General features: G+C 42.0%; 1 protein-coding gene across 2 annotated transcripts in view; it reads right to left on the minus strand.

The window, feature by feature from the left end:
- Positions 1-2126: 2126 nt before the first annotated feature.
- Positions 2127-22093, minus strand: part of CYP26C1 (cytochrome P450 family 26 subfamily C member 1) — a 30481-nt gene continuing 10514 nt past the window's right edge. For both annotated transcript variants that reach the window (XM_067465739.1, XM_067465740.1), the window contains exons 4-7: positions 21761-22036; positions 19433-19588; positions 11328-11882; positions 2127-7572 (exon numbers count right to left, since the gene is read on the minus strand). In XM_067465739.1, coding sequence (XP_067321840.1) covers positions 7186-7572; positions 11328-11882; positions 19433-19588; positions 21761-22036 — 1374 coding nt within the window. In that variant the 3' untranslated portion in view covers positions 2127-7185. The remainder of the gene's footprint in view (positions 7573-11327; positions 11883-19432; positions 19589-21760; positions 22037-22093) is intronic.

The raw sequence follows: 22093 nt of genomic DNA on the forward strand, positions 1-22093 counted from the left end.
TTTATTATGATCCACACAGTCAAAGGCTTTAGAATAGTCAATGAAGCAGAAGTAGATGTTTTTCTGAAACTCCCTGCCTTTCTCCATTATCCAACGGATATTGGCAATCTGGTCTCTCGTTCCTCTACCTTTTCTAAACCCAGCTTGAACATCTGGCAACTCTCGCTCCATGTATTGCTGGAGTCTTCCTTGCAGGATCTTGAGCATTACCTTACTGGCATGAGAAATAAGGGCCACTGTACGGAAGTTTGAGCAGTCTTTCGCATTTCCCTTTTTTGGTATGGGGATATAAGTTGATTTTTTCCAGTCTGATGGCCATTCTTGTGTTTTCCATATTTGTGTCTTAGAAAGTAATTTTCTCTTCCTGTTTCCCTTATAAATGAAATTAGTTTAACCTTAATTCCAGTTTTTAATCCCAATCGGAACAGATCAAACAGCCATGTGGGAAGTCAAAACATGATTCCATTGTCCGAGTTGTGTCTCATACTTAGAACTATTTGATGTAGGCCTTTGTTTCTATTTTCAGAGTGACATTTCAGTAGTTACTAATGTCATCTTAGTATTGGTTTTCCATTGAGAATAAATTACACTAAGTGTTTCTAAATGACTGAGCGATCCCTCCAGGTTTAGTCATTAATGTGAAGACGGAGCAAGATTCATTTCTAGCTGTGATGATTAATATGCTTTACTTGGAATTAGGTGATTAATGTTATTTCCTTCGGAGTACTCCTTCTGTCCTAAATATATGAGAGTTGCCGCTGCTTTTTTTCAATTATTCATTGAGGATAATGTCTTCTGAGTGTCTATCATCACCATATGAGGTTTTTATTGCTTTATATAGAATCACTAGCCATTCCCTGCCACGCGTTGCTGTGGCCCAGTCTGTGTATATGTATTTTGTATGTTTATGCTATGTGTATATGTGTTATATGTATATGTGTGTGTATATATTTGTGTATATGTGTATATATATGCCTGTGTTTGTGTATATATGTGGTTTTGTGCATGCGCTGTAGCGTCTTTTTGCTTTTTTGGCCTTTTAAGTCTCTTCTGTTGTGTTTTTCCATGTTTTTATGAGTGATGATCACTCGTTGGCCTGATAGGTGTATTGTGTCCAAATTTGGTGTCGATTCATCCAGTCGTTTTTGAGTTATGTTACTCCCAAAAACAAACATTACATTTTTATTTATATGGACTAGCCGTCCCTTGCCATGCGTTGCTGTGGCCCAGTCTGTATATATATTCTTTGTGTGTGTGTATATGTGTGTTTGCGTATATATATGTGGTTTTGCACATGAGTTATAATATTTTTTTGGCTTTTTAAGTGTCTTCTTCTGTGTTTTTCAGTGTTTTTATGAGTGATGGTCATTCATTGGCCAGATAGGTGTATTGTGTCCAAATTTGGTGTCGATTCGTCCAGTCGTTTTTGAGTTATGTTAATCCCACAAACGAATATTACATTTTTATTTATATAGATTATGTTCACTAGGGGCCACGGTGGTGCAGCGGGTTAAACCACTAAGCTGCAGAACTTGCTGACTGGAAGGCTGGAGGTTCGAATCCACAGGATGGGGGTGAGCTCCCATTGTTAGCTCCAGCTTCTACCAACCTAGCAGTTTGAAAACATGCAATTGTGAGTAGATCAATAGGTACTGCTTCCGTGGGAAGGTAACAGTGCTCCATACAGTCATGCTGTCCACATGACCTTGGAGGTGTCTACGGACAACGCTGGCTCTTCAGCATAGAAATGGAGATGACCACCAACCCCCAGAGTCGGACTCGACTAAACTTAATGTCAAGAGGAGACTTTTACCTTTACCTTATTATGTTTACTTAAATGGATCCTCCAAATGATACTTTTGTGATACCATTATTCTAAGTATAAAAAGAGAGTGATTTTCTAAGTGTTTAACCATTCTGGAGTGAGAAACTTGCTGCCTCCTTTCATGTATGTTTGTGTGTGTGTGTGCTGAGGGGCGAAGTGATCCTCCAATGCTACAAACTCCATCTATTTTTAGCTCTGACTCCAACCACCATCAGCTGTATCCACAGTGGAATATCTCCATAGGCAAGAGAACATTTATACATCTGGTGAACATTATACAAATATAAAGACAAGACAGGACTGCTATCTGGCAACATTTATTCCTGGAAGTTCTTGAACTTGCTGAAATCTTGTACAGAATTTCATCCAGAGTTCAGTTCTCTACAGCAGCATTTTGTTGGACATATACTGTATTACTACATCATTGACCATAGCAGCATGGTGGTCATCACAATACATTTAAAACATACAACACCACTACACAATACCTGATGGATCTAGGCTAACAATGATGAGATTAAGTGGATAATCCTAAAAATGGACCAAAATTGCAAGGGTATCTTTGAAGTACCACAGTCTAAGGAAGCTTTCCTTGAACTCACACACTCTAGATCAGTGTTTCTCAACCTTCCTAATGCCGCAACCCCTTAATACAATTCCTCATGTTGTGATGACCCCCAACCACAAAATTATTTTTGTTGCTACTTCATAAAAGTTATTTTGCTACTGATATGAATCGTAATGTAAATATCTGAGATGCAGGATGTATTTTCATTCACTGCACTAAATTTGGCACAAATACCCAATACACCTAAATTTGAATACTGGTGGAGTTGGGGAGGATTGATTTTGTCATTTGGGAGTTGTAGTTGCTGGGATGTGTAGTTCATCTACATTCGAAGAGCATTCTGAACTCCTCCAATGATGGAATTGAACCAAACTTGCCACACAGGACTCCTATGACCAACAGAAAATACTGGAAGGGTTTGATGGGCATTGACTTTGAGTTTTGGAGTTGTAGTTCACCTACATCCATAGAGTACTGTGGACTCAAACAATGATATAACTGGACCAAACTTGGCACGAATACTCAATATGCCCAAATGGGAACACTGGTGAAATTTGGGGAAAATAGACCTTGACATTTGGGAGTTGTAGTTCCTGGGATGTGTAGTTCATCTACATTTGAAGATCATTCTGAACTCCACCAATGATGGAATTGAACCAAACTTGGCATACAGGACTCCTATGACCAACAGAAAATACTGGAAGGGTTTGATGGGCATTGACTTTAAGTTTTGGAATTGTAGTTCACCTACATCCAAAGAGCACTGTGGACTCAAACAATGATAGAACTGGACCAAACTTGGCACGAATACTCTATATGCCCAAATGTAAACACTGGTGAAATTTGGGGAAAACAGACCTTGACATTTGGGAGTTGTAGTTATTGGGATTTATAGTTCATCTACAATCTGAACCCCACCAACAATGGAATTGGGACAAACTTCCCACACAGAACCCCCATGTCTTGAAGGAACATGCTGGTGTGAACCTCCCTCCAGCCTCACATGTTCTTCCTCTCCTGCACATGCTGCCATGTGCTGAGCATGCCTGCTCTTCCCTCCCCCACTTGGCCTCTCAGAAACAGCCCTCCCCTTGGCTGAAAGGCCAACCAATCACAGTAGAGGAGGTATTTTAGTGGGAGGATTCACTGACTGTTTCCAAAAAAAGGAGAGAAGACAGACGGAGAGATCTTCAGCCTTCTCTGCCAAAGGGGTTCCTAAGATCATCAGATATGTATGTTTTCTGGTGGTCTTTGGTGACCCCTCTGAAACTGCCTTGCGACCCCCAGGTTGAGAAACGCTGCTCTAGATAGGCCTACAACCCTACAATGTGTAGCCAGCATAGTTTCTGGCTCGCTTGTTTGAGGATAACAGCTGACCAAAACATTTTGAGGGTATATACAACTAGGAAAGGCTGAATGATACAGTCCAGGAATGGATTCACCATCTCAGAAAGAATTGCACAAAAGTCAAAACTATCTCTGAGATGCTGGGATGCCACACTAACTGAGCAGACAACAATAGAAATACCCCTTGCATTGCTCTTCTTAAAAATGCCACTTTCCTGAGTTACTAAACACATAACCAGACTTTCTTGCCCTCAGATAATCCTATATGCCCATTCCTTGGACATCCAGAGAATGGGAAAAACTACTAGCAGCTTTAATTTGCAGCTTGCTGACAGAGTGTTTCCTACTACGAAGTTGTTAGTCACGGCAGAAAGGAAAGCTGTCCATCCTTGGCCACTAAAGCATACTTGTTTGTTTCTAAGAAAATAGTCCATATGATCCAGATTAGAGAGATTATCTGCCTACTTCTCCACTTTTGCAATAACTTGCCTAGTTTTCACTTGCCTAGTTTCCAACAGACCTCACAACCTCTGAGCATGTCTGCCATAGATGTGGGTGAAATGTCAAGAGAGAATGCTTCTCGACCATGGCCATACAGCCTGGAAAACTCACAGCAACCCAGTGATTCTGGCCATGAAAGCTTTCGACAACACACTGCTCTAGATGTTTCGTCATACAAATCCCATCAGCCACGCTCAACAAAGCCATTGGCGAGGGAATTGTGACAATGTAGGAGAACATCTTCCAGTCTTTCAATAAGATACTTTTATAGACTTTGACTTAGATGATCCCTCGTAGTCCGAGGATGATGGTCCTCCAAGGTCATGGTGGTGGGTCCGTAGGTGACTGTGAAGCCCTATTCTTGATCTGCATCTTCTTCCACAGTGAGGGCATCGGTTTCCAGATGGAAGGTGGTCCTGGTCGGGGTTGGCTTGATGTGCCTTCCCTTGGCACGTTTCTCTCTTTCGCCCTCCATTCGTGCCTCTTCAAATTCCTCAGCACTGCTGGTCACAGCTGACCTCCAACTGAAGCGCTCAAGGGCCAGAGCTTCCCAGTTCTCAGTGTCTATGCCAGAGTTGTTAAGGTTGGCTTTGAGCTTATCTTTAAATCTCATTTCCTGTCCTCCAATGTTCCATTTTCCATTCTTGAGTTCAGAGTAGAGCAATTGCTTTGGGAGACGGTGGACAACATGGCCAGTCCAGCGGAGTTGGTGGCGGAAGACCATCGCTTCAATGCTGGTGGTCTTTGCTTCTTCCAGCACGCTGACATTTGTCTGCTTGTATTCCCAAGAGATTTACAAGATTTTTCGGAGGCAGCACTGATGGAATCGTTCCTGGAGTTGCATGTTATGTCTGTAGACAGTCCACATCTCGTAGGTGTATAGTAGGGTTGGGAGGACAATAGCTTTATAATAGTTTTATAGAATACCAGCACTGAAAATGGGTTTCATTAAGATTCGTCAGGATATGTTCATGAATTTACTTTATTACTGGCAAGGTTCTTCAATCCACACGCTGATCTTTCAGATGTTATATAGATGGAGCTTTAGGCCAAAGTAAACTCTTGAGTCCATGTCCATTTCCGATCTGTATGCCATGCTCCTTTTCGGTTGTCCTCATCTAAAGATGGGCATAATTCTCTTCTCTTACAGCTCCTCTTGTATTTTTACGAGGGTTGAATGAAAAGTAGTGCCTCTACCTTCGTAACTCCTCAACAGATGACAGTAATGGTATGCAGCAGTTCCTCTACAGTTCCATTTTGGCGGGAAGCCTTAGCATTGAACAGTTGTGTTGTTAAAGTGAAAAGTATGGAACCCTGCACAGTCAGTCAATGTGACTTAAGCAATGTGTAGTCATTGAATTCTTGACAGCAGAAGGTGTCACCCCAAAGGAGATTCATCAGAGAATGCAAGCTGTTTATGATGATTGTGTTGATGTGAGTACTGTGCATCGTTGGGCGAGTAAGTTTAAAGATGTTGAGGTGGGAATATCTGACTTGCTTGACAAACAAAGAGTTGGGCATCCTGTGAAAGCAACCACTGAGATCCACAAGCAAAAGGATGACAGATTGATTCAGGACAATTGTCGAGGACCCCCTGGTGGCGCAGTGGGTTAAACCCCTGTGCTGGCAGGACTGAATACCGACAGGTTGCAGGTTCGAATCCGGGGAGAGCGTGGATGAGTTCCCTCTATCAGCTCCAGCTCCTCATGTGGGGACATGGGAGAAGCCTCCCACAAGGATGGTAAAAACATCAAAAACATCCAAGCGTCCCCTGGGCAAAGTCCAGCCCCAGCTTCTGTCAACTTAGCAGTTCGAAAACATGCAAATGTGAGTAGATCAATAGGTACTGCTCCGGCGGGGAAGGTAATGGTGCTCCATGCAGTAATGCTGGCCACATGACCTTGAAGGTGTCTATGGACAATGCCGGCTCTTTGGCTAAGAAATGGAGATGAGCACTAATCCCCAGAGTCAGACATGCCTAGACTTAATTCTCTCACACCAGAAGCGACTTGCAGTTTCTCAAGTCGCTCCTGACATGATTTAAAAAAGGACAATTGTCGTATCACTCAGAGAGAAATTTCAAGCATAATCAACATTTCACAAAAACGTGTGAGTCACATTATTGCTTTGCTTGGCTATTGGAAGATCTGTGCAGGATGGGTTGCGGAGACAGAGTGTCGACTTCTTCCATGATGGCTTCAGAAAATTTGTTCATTGTTGGCAGAAATGTATCCAATTGTCTGGTGATTATGTCAAAAAGTGAATAGTGGTAGTTAAAGAGCACATTCTAAGGATTATTTCTGCATTTGATTTATTAAAATATTCCCATCCAAACCCAAGTAACGAAGGTGGAGGCATTACTTTTCATTCAACCCTCGTAGATCATCCATTCGGTCCGCAACTGGTCTATCAATGCTCCTTCCAATGACTCTTGCCTTGTGATGCAGGAACAGTCTTGTCCATAGTTGTGAGAACCTCTGAGTATCTTCATCAGTTATATCTATAACTTAAAGACCACTCTCAAAAATCTGCATATTGGCAGAATTCCTACTCTACCTGCATTTGACCTATAGATACTGAGTTTCTCCCTCTTGTCGTTGTTCCTTCCGAGACATTCACCTTTGTAACATCTCTTCTCCTAACCAGTAACATCACATACACAGCCACATACACCCACAAGAAAGTGCAACTACGAACCATAGAGGATGTTATTACTGTGGATGCATATTTCTGAACAAAAATGGATGCTAACAGACTGACAGAGCATTACGGATCAAGGATAGAGACGTCACTCTCTTTCTCCACTTGCATATTTCCCGAACCGATTGTTAGGAAGGAAGGGTTTTGTGCAGGCGGAAAAGCTACAGCTGGAAAGGAATTGGTATTTTGCCCCAGATCTATTATGATCCTAAGCTAGAAGTTGTGGTGGAGATATTGGTGCATCTCAAGTGTTTGGCTTGCTTTTTCTTCCCGGTTTCAAAGGATGAAAATGCAGCTGCAGGCCATCCACGGGATGTACGATCGGCACTGTTTGCATCTTAGGGAAATGAGCTGTGGCCAATTCCCAGCGAGCGGTGTTGACCAGTTCGATAGCAAGCATTTTGAGGATAGCCTGGGCCAATTCTTTGCCAATGCAGTGTCGGACTCCGCCACCAAAGGGAATGTAGTGAAAGCGGAGGGCGCCTCCTCCTTTGTGCTCCTCGCGCTCCTCTTGCGACACCCCAAATCTCTCTGGATCAAAGGTGTCTGGGGGACTCTGGTAAATGTTGGCAGTCTCATGTGTATCCCGGATACTGTACATCACGCTCCAACCCTTGGGGATCTGATAGCCCTAGAAGAAAGAGAAAGAAGAGAAACAATACAGAATCAGCACCAGAGACAGCAGCCTGCAGAGGACAACCTGCTAAATGAAAGCAAGGAGGAAACAAAAAAATTCTGGATTTTCTAGAACAAATGCGATTTCTTTGCAAGGGGGAAACCAAACTGGTCTTTCTGAAAGACGTTTCTAAATAATGATAATGGATGATGTAGAAATTTCAGAGCTTTGGTTATGGGAGAATGACAGTTTCAGGGAATATATAATGAAGTCAGGAGCCTCTGGTGGCGCAGTGGGCTAAAGTGCTGAGCTGCTGAACTTGCTGACCAAAAGGTCGCAGGTTCGCATCTGGGTGGTGGTATGAGCTCCCGCTGTTAGCCCCAGGTTAACCCGCTTCTGCCAACCTAGCAGTTCGAAAACATACAAATATGAGTAGAATCATAGAATCATAGAGTTGGAAGAGACCTCATGGGCCATCCAGTCCAACCCCCTGCCAAGAAGCAGGAATATTGCATTCAAAGCACCCCTGTTGAAAAGCTTCCAAAGAAGGAGCCTCCACCACACTCCAGGGCAGAGAGTTCCACTACTGAATGGCTCTCACAGTCAGGAAGTTCTTCCTCATGTTCAGATGGAAACTCCTTTCTTGTAGTTTGAAGCCGTTGTTCCGTGTCCTAGTATATCAATAGGTACTCCTCTGGTAGGAGGGTAACAGCACTCCATGCAGTTATACCGGCCACATGACCTTGGAGGCGTTTACGGACAATGCCGGCTCTTCAGCCTAGAAACGGAGATGAGCACCAACCCCCAGAGTCGGACACAACTGGACTTAATGTCAGGGGAAAACCTTTACCTTTATTTACCTTTTATAATGAAGTCAACAATGTACTATTCTGTCATTCCAATAACCATAGCTACACAAAAAGTACTTTAGAGCAAGGACAAACAAACATTAGACATATATCAACTGGTAGATCTCCACACAAGCTGTACTCGGTTAGAGAGGATTTCTGGCTCCCAACTGATTAACAACCACAGCAACAAAATCTTCCCCTCCTCCTGCAACATTATACTGAAATTCCTACTAGGCAAAAGATCTCATAAACTGCAATCCCTATCTTCTTCCTTTTTTTGTCATGTCAGGAGCGACTTGAGAAACTGCAAGTCACTTCTGGTTTGAGAGAATCGGCCATCTGCAAGGACGTTGCCCAGGGGATGCCCAGATGTTTTGATGTTTTATCATCCTTGTGGGACGCTTCTCTCATGTCCCCGCATGAGAAGCTGGAGCTGATAGAGGGAATACGTCTGCGCTCTCCCCAGATTCGAACCTGTGACCAGTCGGTCTTCAGTCCTGCCGGCACAAGGGTTTAACCCACTGAGATGCACAACACCAAGAGGTGGGGGTGTTTAAAATGGAACAAAGTGTGATAAAAAGGTAAAGGAAAATGTTTCCCCTGAAATTATGTCTAGTCAAGTCCAACTCTGGGGGTGGTGCTCATCTCTATTTCTTAGCCAAAGAGCCAGCTTTATCCATAAACACCTCCAAGGTCATATGGTCGGCATGACTGCATGGAGTGCCGTTACCTTTCCGCCTACCTCTGAGGATGCTTGCAAAAGATGCAGGTGAAACATCAGGAGAAAATGGCTCTAGAACATGGCCATATAACCCGAAAAAACCTACAACAACCCAGTGATTCCGGCCATGAAAGCCTTCGACAATACAAACCCTCAATAATCATCTACTAGTGAGCACTCCTGTTCATTGATCTGTCTAATATTTTCCTAGTGCACAGCATTAGTGTTAACATATCCATAACCCATTCTTTTTGACACATAAAAATTTAAAAAACCACACAAACTTCCTGACCTGCCTCTCACAAGCGCCTTGGGGATTCTTTAGTGAAGTATCTTCTGATGGTGCCACATGCTCTTGAGATCTCCTCCACAGTCTTTCTATGCAGATCAGTATTAATTCTGATAACTAATTCTGATTTTTTCCCCTCATAGGAGAATGAGGATTTTCCTGCATGCCAGAACCAAGCTAGGTTGAAAAAGATGCTTCCCCTACCCAAACACTACCATGGAATCACTTTTCATTTCATTTTCTATGTGCATTTCATCCAGAAGAGTTACATTTAATTTGGCACACATTCATCTCCAAGCAGGTTAAAGAGCTAGACCAAAACATACATTTTATTTCTGACTAGCCGTCCCCTGCCACGTGTTGCTATGGCCCAGTCTGTATATATATGTTTTGTGTGTGTATATGTGTGTATATGCATGTGCATATATTTGTGTATATGTGTATATATGTGGTTTTGTGCATGCATTGTAATGCATTTCTTTTATTTTTTGACTCTTTAAGTCTCCTCCACTGTGTTTTTCAGTGTTTTTATGAGTGATGGTCGCTTGCTGGCCTGATAGGTATATTGTGTCCAAATTTGGTGTCAGTTCGTCCAGTGGTTCTTGAGTTATGCTAATCCCACAAACGAACATTACATTTTTATCTATATAGATACTAGCGTCCCCTGCCATGCATTGCTGTGGCCCAGTCAGCTGATCTGGGAAATAAAGTAATGAGTAAGTATTGATTTCTAATATATGTAATTTCTTGATGCTTGTTGGATAAACAGTATTTCTTCTTCCTTTGTCAGTGTTGTTGTGGCGATTATCTGGTTTGCCTACTCTGGAACATGCAACATATCATTGCCCTTCTTTAGGGGTCCCTTTCAAATCTATGATACTATATCTGTGTGTGTGTGTGAATCATATATATATATATCTATATCTATGGCTGGATGGCTCTTTGTCAGGAGGCCTTTGACTATGTTTTCTTGCCCTGGTGAAGGTAGTTGGACTGGATGGCCTTTATGGGGCTTCTGTGTGGGAAGTTTGCCCCAGTTCTATTGTTAGTGGGGTTCAGAACGCTCTTTGATTGTAGGTGAACTATAAATCCCAGTAACTACAACTTCCAAATGTCAAGGTCTATTTTCCCCAAACTCCATCTGTGTTCATATTTGGGCATATTGAGTAACAGTGCCAAGTTTGGTCCAGATCCATCATTGTTTGAGTCCACAGTGCTCTCTGGGTGTAGGTGAACTACAACTCCCAAACTCAAGGTCAATGCCCACCAAACCCTTCCAGTGTTTGATGTTGGTCATGCGAGTCCTGTGTGCCAAGTTTGGTTCGATTCCATCGTTGGTGGAGTTCAGAATACTTTTTGATTGTAAGCAAACTATAAACCCCAGCAACTACAACTCCCAAATGACAAAATCAATTTTTTGAGTGATGGTCACTCCTTGGGTGAGTAGGTGTCTTGTGGCCAAATTTGGTGGCAATTCGCCCAGTAGTTTTTGAGTTATGTTAATCCCACAAACTAACATTACATTTTTATTTATATAGATATGTTGAAATCACATTAGTTTTTACAAGCCTATATATAATCCAAGCAGCCACCTATTTTATGGACAAAATCAATGTTGGGCTTTAATTACCATGTTAGTTTAGAGTATTGTAATATGGATGGAGATTTCAAATTATCCAATCAAAGCAGTTGATAAATATTTGTATTTTTAAAAAATTGATCTTGCATGAGCTCAGCACTCCTTCCTTCAGGTTCTACTCTTCCCTAAACCAGGAAAACCTCTAGATCACATGCACATACTCTCCATGGAATCCATAAAATTGATCAGACTAAGCTTTGGAAATTTGTCTCAACCCAACCACATAGATTCTACCCTTGTCCACCATGAGACCCAAATAGATCAACTCACATCCAGCTCAAAGGTTTGTAGGGCTGTCCGATAGCCTCCAGACACTGGGGGCAGCAAGCGCAGGACCTCCTTGATGACACAGTCCAGGTAGCGTAGACGACTCAACTTCTCCAAGGTCAAGTAGGGTTGGCAATAGCACTCAGGCCCTTCCAGGTTGCCATATAGCTGACTGACTTCCTCTTGCCTGGGTGCTGAATGAAGGCAATTTGTAGTCCCATGTGTGGTTTTCTGAGGTTCTGTAGCAGCAGAAAAGGAGTGATCTTCCCCTTCTGTCTCTTTGCATTTTTCTCCTTCCAGTCTGTGATGAAGGGGAAGCTTGGAGTCCCAATCTTTGTTTCCTTTTTCATGGCCATGCAGGTTCTTTTGGCCAGACTTGGAATTTGCTGGAGACTCCTCAGCTGTGAAGCAATGACATTGCTTGGTGAGGTCATGGGACGCCAGCTCCTGCTGGATCTTTTCCACGACCAAAGGGTGTTGCAGCAGGAGGAGGATCATGGAAGTGCTTGCACTGGCAGTGGTGAAAAATGCGGCGAATATCAGTTCAATTGCAGACTCCTGCAAGATAAACCAACACCAAAGGAGTGTGGATCAGAATAGACATTTTCATGGCACACAAAGACTGTATCAGATGGGAGGTCTACTCCCAAGCCTACCCACTGAGATTTAAGTTCAGATAGAACAGTAGGAGAGTTTTCACCAGAAAGGGGAACAAAAATAACATTATCTCATAACACTAAAGGTAAAGGTTTCTCCTTGACATTGAGTCTAGTCGTTTCTGACTCTGGGGGATAGTGCTCATCTCCATTTGTAAGCCAGAGTTGTCCCTAGATGCCTCCAAGGTCATGTGGCTGGCAAGACAGCATGGAGTATTGTCCCCTTCCTGCTGAAGCAGTACCTATTGATCTACTCACATTTGCATGTTTTTCTGAATTGCTAGGTTGGCAGAAGCTGGGACTAACAGCCGAGGCTCACCCTGCTCCCCAGATCTGAACCACCAACCTTTCAGTCAGCAAGTTCAGCAGCTCAGCAGTTTAACCTGCACCACCAGGGACTCATAACACTATATTAACAAAATTTGAAAAAAAATTTGTTTCTGATTTGAAAATGTTCGTTCCTATTTACTTGTGCAGTACTTACTTTGAATGTAGTTGTTCTGCTCCAAAAACTTCATTTTTGTGGCTGCCACAAACTATATTGAATTGGTTCAGACTCTATGACATAATCATTGAAAAGTTCTAGCAAAATGTGCTGCATGATATCCCACAAAAACAAAGTTTTGCCGTTTAATAAACTTTTCCCATTTTTAAAATGATAGAACCAATTAGGAAATGACATTTATAATTCAGGAACAAACATCATGTTACATAGTGTAATCTAAAGGGGATGAGGAATGATTTGAAAAAAAAATTCACGTGAGCCCATTATTCAGTTGTGCTGATCAGAACTATATGGCTCATGTGCTGGTACAGCTGTACCAGGAGCTCCAACTTTATTTTTTTTTTCTGTTATCTGTTTGCAGTTATAGGGCAGGCCTCCTGCCCATCATAATTAAGCTTTGGTTCCACCCCTTGTTCAGGGCTCTGGGAGGGAAAGGAGCCATTTTTGGTCAGTCTCACACAAGGAAGCTAGACTATAGGACGTAGACCAGGTCATCCCGTAGAAAAGCTTCTTTTCTCAAGAGCATCCAGGGAAAAAAGCATCCAGGGAAAAGGAGAATCCAGGGGAAAGGAACATCCGGGGAAACAGAAACAGAAATTCCAGGGAAAAGGTCCCAAGGCTCTGGCTGAGAGCTCACAGCCTCACAGCAATCAGAGGAAAAACAGCCCTGAAGTTTTCAAAGAATTCTCTGAGGGAGGACAGCACTACAGATCCACAGAATTCCAGCTGAAATATCTTCAAGCCTCAGCTGGTAGGTCTACTCGATACCCAGATGCATTTGGAATCGGTAGTAGGACCCACACCGAGGAAGCATAGATAGTAAACAGCCTGGGAGAGGTTAAAAAGGGTTTTTCCTACAGAGAAAGTACAGTTAATTAAAGTCAGTTACCAGTCCATTGAGGACTAGACTAAGAAAGCCTTGAAGTGTTGCTTGAACCATTGAAGATTTGTTGTTTGTTCTATAATAAAGACTTTGTTGTATCATTAAAGACTCTAAAGACCATCACTTCAGAAAAATCCCTGAGAACCTCTCTTTGAGGCACCCCTGGCTTCCCGCTGGGCTTAAAGTATACATCCTATAGAAAAGTACAGCTATTACAGGCCCAGCGCGTGACAGAACAGCTCATATAAGGTTTCTGCTCTCTTATGTGTAGGCTTGTGTAATAAAACTACCTTTTTAGCTGGCTAGGCCGAAGCCTGCTTGGCAGTGTTTGGCCTCCTGGTTGTTGAGCAGAGAAGGAGGAGGAGTCAGGCTGACTCCTGATTGGGTGTAACAATGAGGGGTGGAGTCAGCTGAATGGAGGGAAAGGAGCTGTCTTATCTGACAGGGAGAAGAATCTGAGTTTGAGACAGAGTAGGATGCAGATTTTGGAGAGCAGGGAACTGACAGAAAGGAAAGGGCTTTTAGCTAGTCTCTAGGTTAGGGAATAAGGAGAAGACATTGGGCTAGAGCTTTGCTAGTTTAGAGAGAGACTAGTAAAGGAGAGCTGTGTCTTATTGAGCCTAAGAGAGGTCTCAAAGATACCTTATAACCCTGTGTGAGAGGCAGACTGAGGTCTGTGCTGTGTATAACTGTGTCTAATAATAGAACAGTTGGTTAAAGAGACTCACAGCTGATTAAGCTATTCTGTCAGGAGAACTGTTTGTGTTTAAGCAACCAAGTTACTGCAACTGCATCAAGATTTTGTACCACTCATTCCATCGAGTTGTTGTTATTCTCAAGTTAAAATAAACTCTTTATTAGTTTACTGTTAACTGGTGTTCGCCTCAGTCCATTCGTTTCCCACAAAAGTCATTCTCTCAACACATCTTTTAGTCTCCAGTCAGCCATTGAAGTTCAAGTGCTCAAACATTCTTTTACTTATTATATAATCACACCCTTTTGGTTCCTCAGGCCGGCATTTCTGAGGTGGTGGCAGCTATATTTTTACCAAGTACATCGGTCACTTAGGGTCAGCCTTTGTTCCACGCTATATCCAAGGGCGGAGGTGTGATCGTGGTGTCCACCCTGCCTCGATAAGCTTCTAATTCCTATTAGAGCTTGCTACCCAAAAGTAGTGGTTCCCAACCTGTGGTCTATGGACCACCAGTGTTCCACAAGTACGAGAATATGGTTCACGATCTCCCCATTACTACACCGTTGCCTTGAAACTATGCTACAACGAGAACAGCTGGATCCACAGTTGTCAGCCCAGAGTCAAACTGAGATGAATCAAGGCATTTTTCCAATCCAACTTTACCATAGAATGACTTCTTTTCATTTTATATCAATGTTTAATCCAGGAGAGCTGCCTTTGCTATAGCACACATTTCTCTCCAAGCAAGTTTAAGAGCCAGGCCAAAACAACAAAACATGAAGGCCCTGCTTTGATATTAAGGGGTGCCATAAAGTCTATGTACTCCATGCGTAATTACACTGGCTTCCTAATCTCATCATCTAGTTTATTTAAAAGGAGTATATTTTCCAAAGCACACGCAGAGCTCAGAATGTTTCAATAGCCACAAGCAATTTGGGTGCTAAGACACATTCATTCATTCACGTTTAATAATAATTTTATAATTACCCTTCCAAGACAGTTTACAACACCCAATAAAACAACACAATGAAACCATACAAAAACAACATTAAGGTGTTAAAATATAATCACTTCACACAATGAGTAAAGACAAAAATAAAAAAAAACTTTTAAAAGATATAAAAATAAAATTAAAATAAAAGATAAAATAAACAAATAAAATAAAATAAAATAAATAATAATAAATAAAAAGATAAATAAAAAGATAAAAGGAGCAGCAAAACAGAATTCTCAAATACTGGCAGCAGACAAACAAGCAGCAAATTATCCCAAAGATGATTGACATTTTAAAATACATCTTTAAAGCAGAGATTAGAATGACATTTCTTCCCACAATCCTACCAAGAAAGCTCATGATATATTTGCCTTAGGGTTACCATACTCACAAAAAACAGGAAGGTACAGAACAACATATCTACATTTTAGGCCAAAGTAAGTGTTAATTATTCTATGCATCATATGAAGATATCCTCAAACAAAGCAAAGAGAACTCTTCAAAGCAAAAATATCTAACAGCGTGTAAGGAAATATAATAAGATCAAGCATACACCTTCAGGCAAACTTTAGATTCTGCCACCAATGATAGAAAGATATTCTATCTATTCCAATGAGTGTTAAGTTATGTAAATACAGAGAAAGAGGAAACAAAAAGGAAGTGTAACTTTTAGCTAATGGTGACTGAGGTTGGTGGCTGGGGAATCGATTCCAGCATTTATTGACAGCTTAAAGGAGACTTTCATGGCAGTGAATCTGTTTTGAGATGAGTTTCAGCACCACGGACAGTTCCCTTAAAATTCCAGGTTTGGTGTAAAAGGAAAAATAGCTTTCTATAGTAAACTTAAATAGTAAAGTCATACACAAAGCAGTGTATTGTATATCTTTATATCAGCCTTCCTCAACCTGGGACCCGTGGCTTTGCAGGTGTTTCAGACTCCAACTCACAGAAGCCATAGCCAGCTTGTCCGATGGAAATCATTCTGGAAGCTGAAGTCCAAAACACCTGAAGGGTCACAGGTTGTGCAGGCCTGCCTTATATAATGCTGGCTATGCTGGTTGGAGACGACTGGAGTTGTAATCTGACACATGAGGAAAGCACGTGTTTGAGAAAGACTATCAACATAGCCAATTCACATAAACAACACTATTATTTTATTCCCCAAGGCCCCTTGTGCACTACAATGTAAAATCCAGGTTATCTGCTTTGAAGTGGATTATATGGCAGTGTAGACTCATATAATTCAATTCAACAACAACAAAAATAACAGAAAAGCTTACAAAGTATGAGGATTTGAAGATCAAACTGCAAAGGCTCTGGCACAAGCCAGAAAGGTGGTCCCAGTGGTATTGGCACACTGGGTGCAGTGCCTAAAGAACTTGGTTTGCACTTAAAAACAATCAGCATTGACAAAATTACCATCTGTCAGCTGCAAAAGGCCCCCTACTCGGATTTCCGCGCATTATTCACCAATACATCACACAGTCCAAGACACATGGGAAGTGTCCGACATGTGATCAAATACAAAAGCCAGCATAAGGATCTTGTTTGCTGTGTATTAGTATTGTTATATATCAAATAATAACACTTTATTTATTTTTCTGCCCTATTTCCCTGAGGGGACTCAGGGCAAATTCCAGCATACACAAAGGCCAACACTCAATGCTTAGAAACAACCAAACATAAATAAAGGTAAATGCTTACCCTTCCGGCTCTGGGGAGTGGTGCTCATCTCCAGTTCTGGGGGGGGGGGGGGGTGCTTCTGTGCTGAAGAGCCTGTGATGTCTGTAGACACCTGCTAAGTCATTTGGTTGGCATGACTGCATAGAAATTCCTTTGTGTTTTAATGTTTGATTTTATAGTGTTGTCAATTATATTGGTTTTTGCATTTTATGTATTTCATTTTCTGGTTTTGTTATGTTTTTGTAATATTGTGTTATTGTACTGATGGGCATGGCCTCATGTAAACTGCCCCGAGTCCCCCTGGGGGAGATGGAGTGGGGTATAAATAAATAAATAAAAATAATAATAATAATAATAATTATATAGAGCGCTGTTACCTTCCCACAGAAGCAGTACCTATTTATCTACTCACATTTGCGTGTTGTCAAACTGCTAGGTTGGCAGAAGCTGGGGCTAACAGTGGGAGCTCACCCCATCCCATGGATTCAAATCACCAATCTTCCAGTCAGCAGGTTCAGCAACTCAGCAGTTTAACCCACTGCACCACAACAGTTTATCTACTTTTATAATTTGGATCATATGACAGTGTTGAAGGAGCCCAAAAAATGTTCATATTCAACATTTTTTCCCACTCTCCTTGGTTTAGGTAGCTGCATATATTATATGAAAACCCATCAATCAGCCCATGTGGTTCTGTTTATCATCTGGACCCTGGAAACGTTTACTTCTGACTGTTCCAACACATTTCAAGTGTCAAAGCAACAGTGGTTGACTCAATGGCATTATTACCCATTTCATTCTTTGCTTTCAAATCGTTTCTCATTGATGTGGTTTGTGCCTAAGAGTCAGAGTAAAAAAATAAAAACTTGCAAGGAGTAACATTAATTTCAAGTGACAATTTCCTCAAATGTGGTTGGGATTATGCCTAGTATTGAACTGCCTTGCTTCCACCCCCACCACCCTATTTTTAGTGTGGCATATAAATAAAAGTACACTTATCCAGCCTGTACCTTATTCTGATTTGTAGAGGAGAGACTTAGTACAGAATGAATAACACTATGTAACATTATTTTTGTTCCTGGGTTATAAATGTCATTTCTTAATTCATTTGATCATACAAACATGGGAAAAGTTTGTTCAACTGCCAAAACTTTGTTTTTTGTGGGACATCCTGCAGCACATTTTGCTCTAGTTCTTCAATGAATATCTAATAGAAACTCAACCAATTCAACAGTTTGTGGCAGCCACAAAAACGAAGTTTCTGGAATATAACTACTTTCCAAGTAAGTCTCTCACAATGAAACAGGAAATAACACTTTCAAATCAAGAACAGATTTTTTTTCAAATTTTGTTACATAGTGTAACAGGCCTACTTTGAACCTTTTCACTTTCATCATGTTTAAAGCTGTCAACCTACTGAAGTCTCTAGGTTGGGTTTTCCATCAGCTTTGTTTAGCTCAAACACCACTGCTTTTCAAAGGAGTTACTACTTAGAAATATGAGCAAATCTTCAAACACCAGACTTGTCGGCTGCAAATATTTCAACAGACAACATTGGATTATTCCCAGGATGAACACAGGAGTCTGTTTCATGTGCCCACAGATCAGAACAGTTTCACAGAGACCCTGAAACTCTTTATGAATGTGAGACTCAATGGTAGTAGGTGAATTGCTTTTAATGTTGCCTACATGCAGCTACATGCAAGAGGAAGGCAAATTACTTTCCCCGTCTATTAGTATTCAAGTACCTTTGCCTAGGAAGGTGGTTGTGTTTTTCTTCTCGAAAATGAACAGAACTTTGCTTGCCCAAAAGTTACATTCCCTCCTTAAAGGAAAAGCATCCTATAAATTAAGAAAAACCCATTTTCTGATTGAGTCTAGTAAAGCCTGGGTTTAGTCAATGCCACAGGAAGGCTATTGTGAAATCTAATATATGGGGAATCCAAGAGAGAATTATTCCACCTTTCTCATAAATGTATTTTTCATTCCTATCTCACCCAGGGTTTTAACCTTAACATTTTATCTCATACATCTGGCCCACCTATTGTGTTTGATTTTACTATGCCATTTTATATTGCCTATTTTATTTTATTTGTTATTTTATATATTTTGTTATAATGTATTTCTTTGCTATTTTGTGTCTAATTATGTTGTATTACTTCGGGCTTGGCCTCATATCAGCCACCCCAAGTCCCCTTTGGGGAGAGGGTGGTGTGTTATAAATAAAGATTATTATTATTATTATTATTATTATTATTATTATTATTATTCCACCACAATGCACGGTTGTCATATGTTTTCAAGTTTCCAACATATGGCAACTCTGCAGAAGGGTTGTCTTGGCCAAACGTATTCAGAGGAGTTTGCCATTGCTTTCCTCTGAAGCTGAGAGAGTGTGACCTGCCAACTGAGTTTCCATGGCTTAGGGGGAATTTGAACTCTGGCCCTTTGGACTCAAAACTATGACACCACACAGGCTCCTCCAAAATGCACTTTAAAGAACTTTGAAGAAAAGGAAAACCTAAGAATCTCTGCCATAATTACATAAAGGAATGCCCTCTGCACATGGCCAGAGACACCTATGCATTTATCCTTCTTTACAGGCACAGGATCTAAGCCTCACAATGGCAGGGTCTCCTATTTCTTGTAGGAGAGGGTAGAAGACCTGCTTTCCCCCTTCTAGACTCTCTTACCTTCAGCTCCTGCATAGTACATTCCTTCCCACTCTCCTTGGCACCATGGATGATGAAGTCAAGGGCATCGCTGTGGGCTTCGGGATCCTTCCGCTGCAGTTTCTCCAGGATCGCTTTCTCCATGTAGTTATGCAAAAGGTCCCGGGCCTTTATTCCCTGCAGGGAAGATGGACAGGGACGTTCAGGGAAAGCTGAGAGAGAGGCCCCTTCTACACTGTTTTATATCCCAGGATCTGATCCCAGAGTAACTACTTTGAAGTGTCAGATAATCTGGGATAAGCAGATAATCTGGTATCAGAGGCCAGAGAGAGAGAACATGTAGGACTAGTGCCTTGGGAGCTGCCTTGATTAACTTTCCCTTTCTGTAGTGTAGCTTCCAGCCTGTCTCCACTACTCTGTCACTCATGAGTTTCTCCCAGCGCTGCCTCCAGAAAATGCTGCAAATCTCTTAGGAAGACAGGCAAACAAATGTCAGCATGCTGGAAGAAGCAAAGACCACCAGCACTGAAGCGATGGTCCTCCGCTATCAATTCCGCTGGACTGGCCACGATGTCCGGATGCCCGACCACTGTCTCCCAAAGCAGTTGCTCTACTCTGAACTCAACAATAAAAAAGGGAATGTTGGAGGACAGGAAAAGAGATTTAAAGATGGACTCAAAGTCAACCTTAAGAACTCTGGCATAGACACTGAGAACTGGGAAGCCCTGGCCCTTGAGTGCTCCAGCTGGAGGTCAGCTGTGACCAGCAGTGCTGTAGAATTTGAAGAGGAACGAATGGAGGGTGAAAGAGAGAAATGTGCCAAGAGGAAGGCGCATCAAGCCAACCCCGACCGAGACCACCTTCCACCTGGAAACCAATGCCCTCACTGTGGGAGAAGACGCAGATCAAGAATAGGGCTCCACAGTCACTTACAGACCCACCAGAACACTGATCCTAGAAGACTATCCTACTCAGCCAACGAGGGATCACCTAAGTAAGTAAGTAAGTAAGTCTCCCTTACAAATATACCTGTTTTTATGTCTGTCTCATCCTGCATTTTATTATTATCTGTACATGTGGCCTGCTCACTGTGATTGTGTCTGATTTTTCTCTGTATTATTTTGCTTTTTAAAAAATTATTATTATATTTTTATGCTTTACTTATCCTATTGCGATGTTCATTTCATGCTTTTGTGTTATGTTGTTTTTATGTTATTGTAATTGCACTACAGGGCTTGGCCTCATGTAAACTGCCCGGAGTCCCCTTTGGGGAGATGGTGGCGGGGCATAAACATAGATGATGATGATGATGATGATGATGATGATGATGATTATTTATTACCATATTTCTCCAAGTAGGAGTGCACCAACTTTTCGAAGCCAATCTATTCTTGCTCAAAGGAAACCGTGAATCTGAATGGATCTGCCCACTGGTTTGCCAAACCATCAGAGCAAGGCTGACTTGTTGTGGCTTAAATGAATTATAGTATCATCATCATTATATTTATTTTTGTCCTGCTTTTATCTCTTGATTGAGTCACGAAGCAGCTCACAACATAGAATCATATAACTGGAAGAGAACACCACTACCCCCATCAAAGGTGATTAACCCAACCTCCTGCCATGCAGAAAAATACAATCAAAGCACTTCTGACATTATTTGCTTTGAAGTGGATTGCATGAGTCTACACTCCCATTTAATCCAGTTCAAAGCAGATAATCTAGATTTTATATGGCAGTGTAGAATGGTTTAAATCACTGAAGCCACTGCCCAGCAGCCAGACGAAGAACACATACGAAAGTAGGAGAAAACAACATCAGTGCTTTGTGGTGTATGTAATCCCCACCTTGGTCTCCAATTGGTTCCAGGATTTCCATAAAGTCATCAACACAATCAAGCAACTTTCTTAAATACTGCTTTGAAACTGCAGCTGGATCCACACTGCCATACATTCCAGGATCGGATCCCAGATTATCTGCCTTGAACTGGATTATACAAATCTACACTGCCAGATAATCTGGGATAAGAAGACAATGTGAGATCAATGTATTGGCAAAGGCTTTCACGGCCAAAAATCACTGGGTGGTTGTATGACTGTGTTCTAGCAGCATTCCCTTCTGATGTTTTGCCTGCATCTGTGGCTAGCATCTTTACAGGATCCTCTGAAAATGCCAACCACAGATGCAGGCAAAACATTAGGAGAAAATGCTGCTAGAACACGACCATACAGCCCGGAAACTACACAACATCCCAATCTGGGATCAGATCTTGAAATATAGGACAATGTAGATCCTGCCCTCATTCAATGGCTAGTGTGGATAGGACAATGCACCTGACAGCAGCCCTACCTTACGTAGGCCGCTGAAGGGGACATTGAGGGGCAAAGAGAAGAGGTTCTCCACTAGCTGCTCAAAGGTGCTGGAGAGTTCCTTGAACTGCTTCTCATCCAGACGGAGGCCCAACAGGATGCGGGCCGCGATACGGAAGGTCATGGCCTTGGCTGAGGAGTAGACCACCACTGGACCCCTCTCCCGGCACCAGACACGTAGCTCCTGGCTCACCACCTTCTGGATGGCCGGCAGGTAGGTCTCCAAGGCAGCACGGCTGAAGACCCTGGACAGGATCTGGGGTGGAAAAGGAAGGAGAGAGTCAGGACAGAGGGTCGCCTTCCACCTGGAAAC

This window comes from Anolis sagrei, chromosome 3 (genome assembly GCF_037176765.1).
Source record: "Anolis sagrei isolate rAnoSag1 chromosome 3, rAnoSag1.mat, whole genome shotgun sequence".
NCBI classification, from domain to species: domain Eukaryota; kingdom Metazoa; phylum Chordata; class Lepidosauria; order Squamata; family Dactyloidae; genus Anolis; species Anolis sagrei.